Raw genomic sequence first — 1,775 nt, 5'->3', positions numbered from 1 at the left:
CTGGACTTGGTGTATGTGTACTCCAGCTGTCTCACCCCTCAGGAGAGAGGACTCTGAGATGCATGTTCTACATGGGGGTTCCTGTTGGGATTAAGTATTTCTTTCTCTCTCTCTCTCCAGACACACACACACACACACACACACACACACACACACACAATCTTTTTTTTATTTTTAGGGATGGGGTCTTGCTCTGTTGCCCAGGCTGGAGTGCAGCGGCATCATCATAGCTCACTGCAGCCTCCAACTCCTGGGCTTAAGCGATCCTCTGGCCTCAGCCTCCTAAGTAGCTGGGACTATAGGTGCACACCACCATGCCTGGCTAATTTTTTCGATCTTTGGTAGAGACAGGGTCTTGCTCTTGCTCAGGCTGGTCCTCAAACTCCTGAGCTCAAGCCATCCTCCCTCCTCTGCCTCCCAGAGTGCTAGGATTACAGGTGTCAGTCACTGTGCCTTCAATGTTCCATTAATAAGGAAAGCGTGGTTGCATTGCATTGGTTCTGGGTTGAGATTTTCCCTGAGTGGAATCAGAATAATGATGCAAAGATTTTTTTTTTTTGTAGCGATGGGGACTCTCTGTGTTGCTCAGGCTGGTCTCAAACTCTTGGCCTCAAGCCATCCTCCCACCTCAGCCTCCCAAAGTGCTGGGATTACAGGCGTGAGCCACTGCACCCAGCTACAAAAGTGTTTAAAGTATAAGACAGAATCATTTCACATGGTTGGTCGTGAGACTCAGCCTGCATAAGCAAGGGGGTAAAGCCAGCAGGAAGCCAATGATTTGAAAGACTAAATGAGTTTAAAGAGTAAGTTTTGGACAAATGAGACTAAGAACTTGAGGAAAGGGGCCTCCTCATTTACAAGAAGTCAAGGAAGTATTTGCAATGACCATGATTTGGGTATTCAGGGATGAGCACTGGCTGAACACATTATAGCGAAGAGAAATCTGATTCAACACACATTTATTGAGAACCTGCTATGAAGAACAAACGCTTCAGGACGTAATGCTTAAATATTTCCTCTCTAAGGATGATACGTGTAATGAGTTCCCTTGTTCTCAGCTTCATTCTTCATGCTGCCAACGAGCTCCATGGGTAATGCCTTTTTCATATGAAGCTGAATGTTCTAGTTTCAATATTTTCTTTTTACTTGTCCTGGAAATACATCCCCCCCACCCACAAAAGACGTCTAGATTAAAGGTAGTTGTAAGGATAAAATAAAACGAACAAACATCAACAACACAGAGAAAGAGCATGAGTGAATTAAAGCCAGTTCCAGCCAGTAGGCAAGGATGGCTTGATCTCCTGGCATTTTATTAACAGAATCCTAGGGCAGGTGTGCTCTTCTTTAGCTTACAGGGAGAGGACTTATCAAAAGTGCAGGATGAAGAATTCTTCTTTTAGATAAATTTTCAGACATAATATAGACCACTCCAGACTTTTAGCCCCCTGGATGTTGGTGTTTGTCTGTGAAGAAAGGCTGGGCTCTTGTTGGTCTTGCTCCCTTTTCTATGCCCATTTCCTGGCACAGTGCCCGACACATTGCAGAACACAACAAACACTCTCTTTGCCCCCCAACAAGTTGCAGCTTGGTTTAGCAGCCCTCGCTCCATAGGGGAACCTCTCCTGTAGCAGCCCATGAGGTTAGGGGTTCCTGCGCTACTTATAACAGTCATCGTATGAAGGAAGTTCAAAGTTATGTCTTCCTTCCTGGTATTTATGGTTCTTCCACAGAACTCCCTGTCCAGATGAAATTTATCAGTCAACCATGGCTTTTCC

At 45.2% G+C, this 1,775-nt stretch overlaps 2 protein-coding genes across 2 annotated transcripts in view; one reads left to right on the top strand and one right to left on the bottom strand.

The window, feature by feature from the left end:
• Window positions 1-1,095, top strand: part of CLEC17A (C-type lectin domain family 17, member A) — a 34,277-nt gene extending 33,182 nt beyond the window's left edge. The window contains exon 8 of the mRNA XM_012642726.1: window positions 1,059-1,095. Within this exon, the coding sequence (XP_012498180.1) occupies window positions 1,059-1,095 (37 nt within the window). The remainder of the gene's footprint in view (window positions 1-1,058) is intronic.
• The window catches only part of ADGRE3 (adhesion G protein-coupled receptor E3), a 51,929-nt gene continuing 51,173 nt past the window's right edge, over window positions 1,020-1,775 (bottom strand). The window contains exon 16 of the mRNA XM_012642734.1: window positions 1,020-1,151. Within this exon, the coding sequence (XP_012498188.1) occupies window positions 1,143-1,151 (9 nt within the window). The 3' untranslated portion in view covers window positions 1,020-1,142. The remainder of the gene's footprint in view (window positions 1,152-1,775) is intronic.

The sequence above is a fragment of the Propithecus coquereli genome, unplaced genomic scaffold (genome assembly GCF_000956105.1).
Source record: "Propithecus coquereli isolate 6110/MARCELLA unplaced genomic scaffold, Pcoq_1.0 Scaffold185, whole genome shotgun sequence".
NCBI lineage: Eukaryota > Metazoa > Chordata > Mammalia > Primates > Indriidae > Propithecus > Propithecus coquereli.
This window is presented reverse-complemented; position numbering and strand designations above follow the sequence as displayed.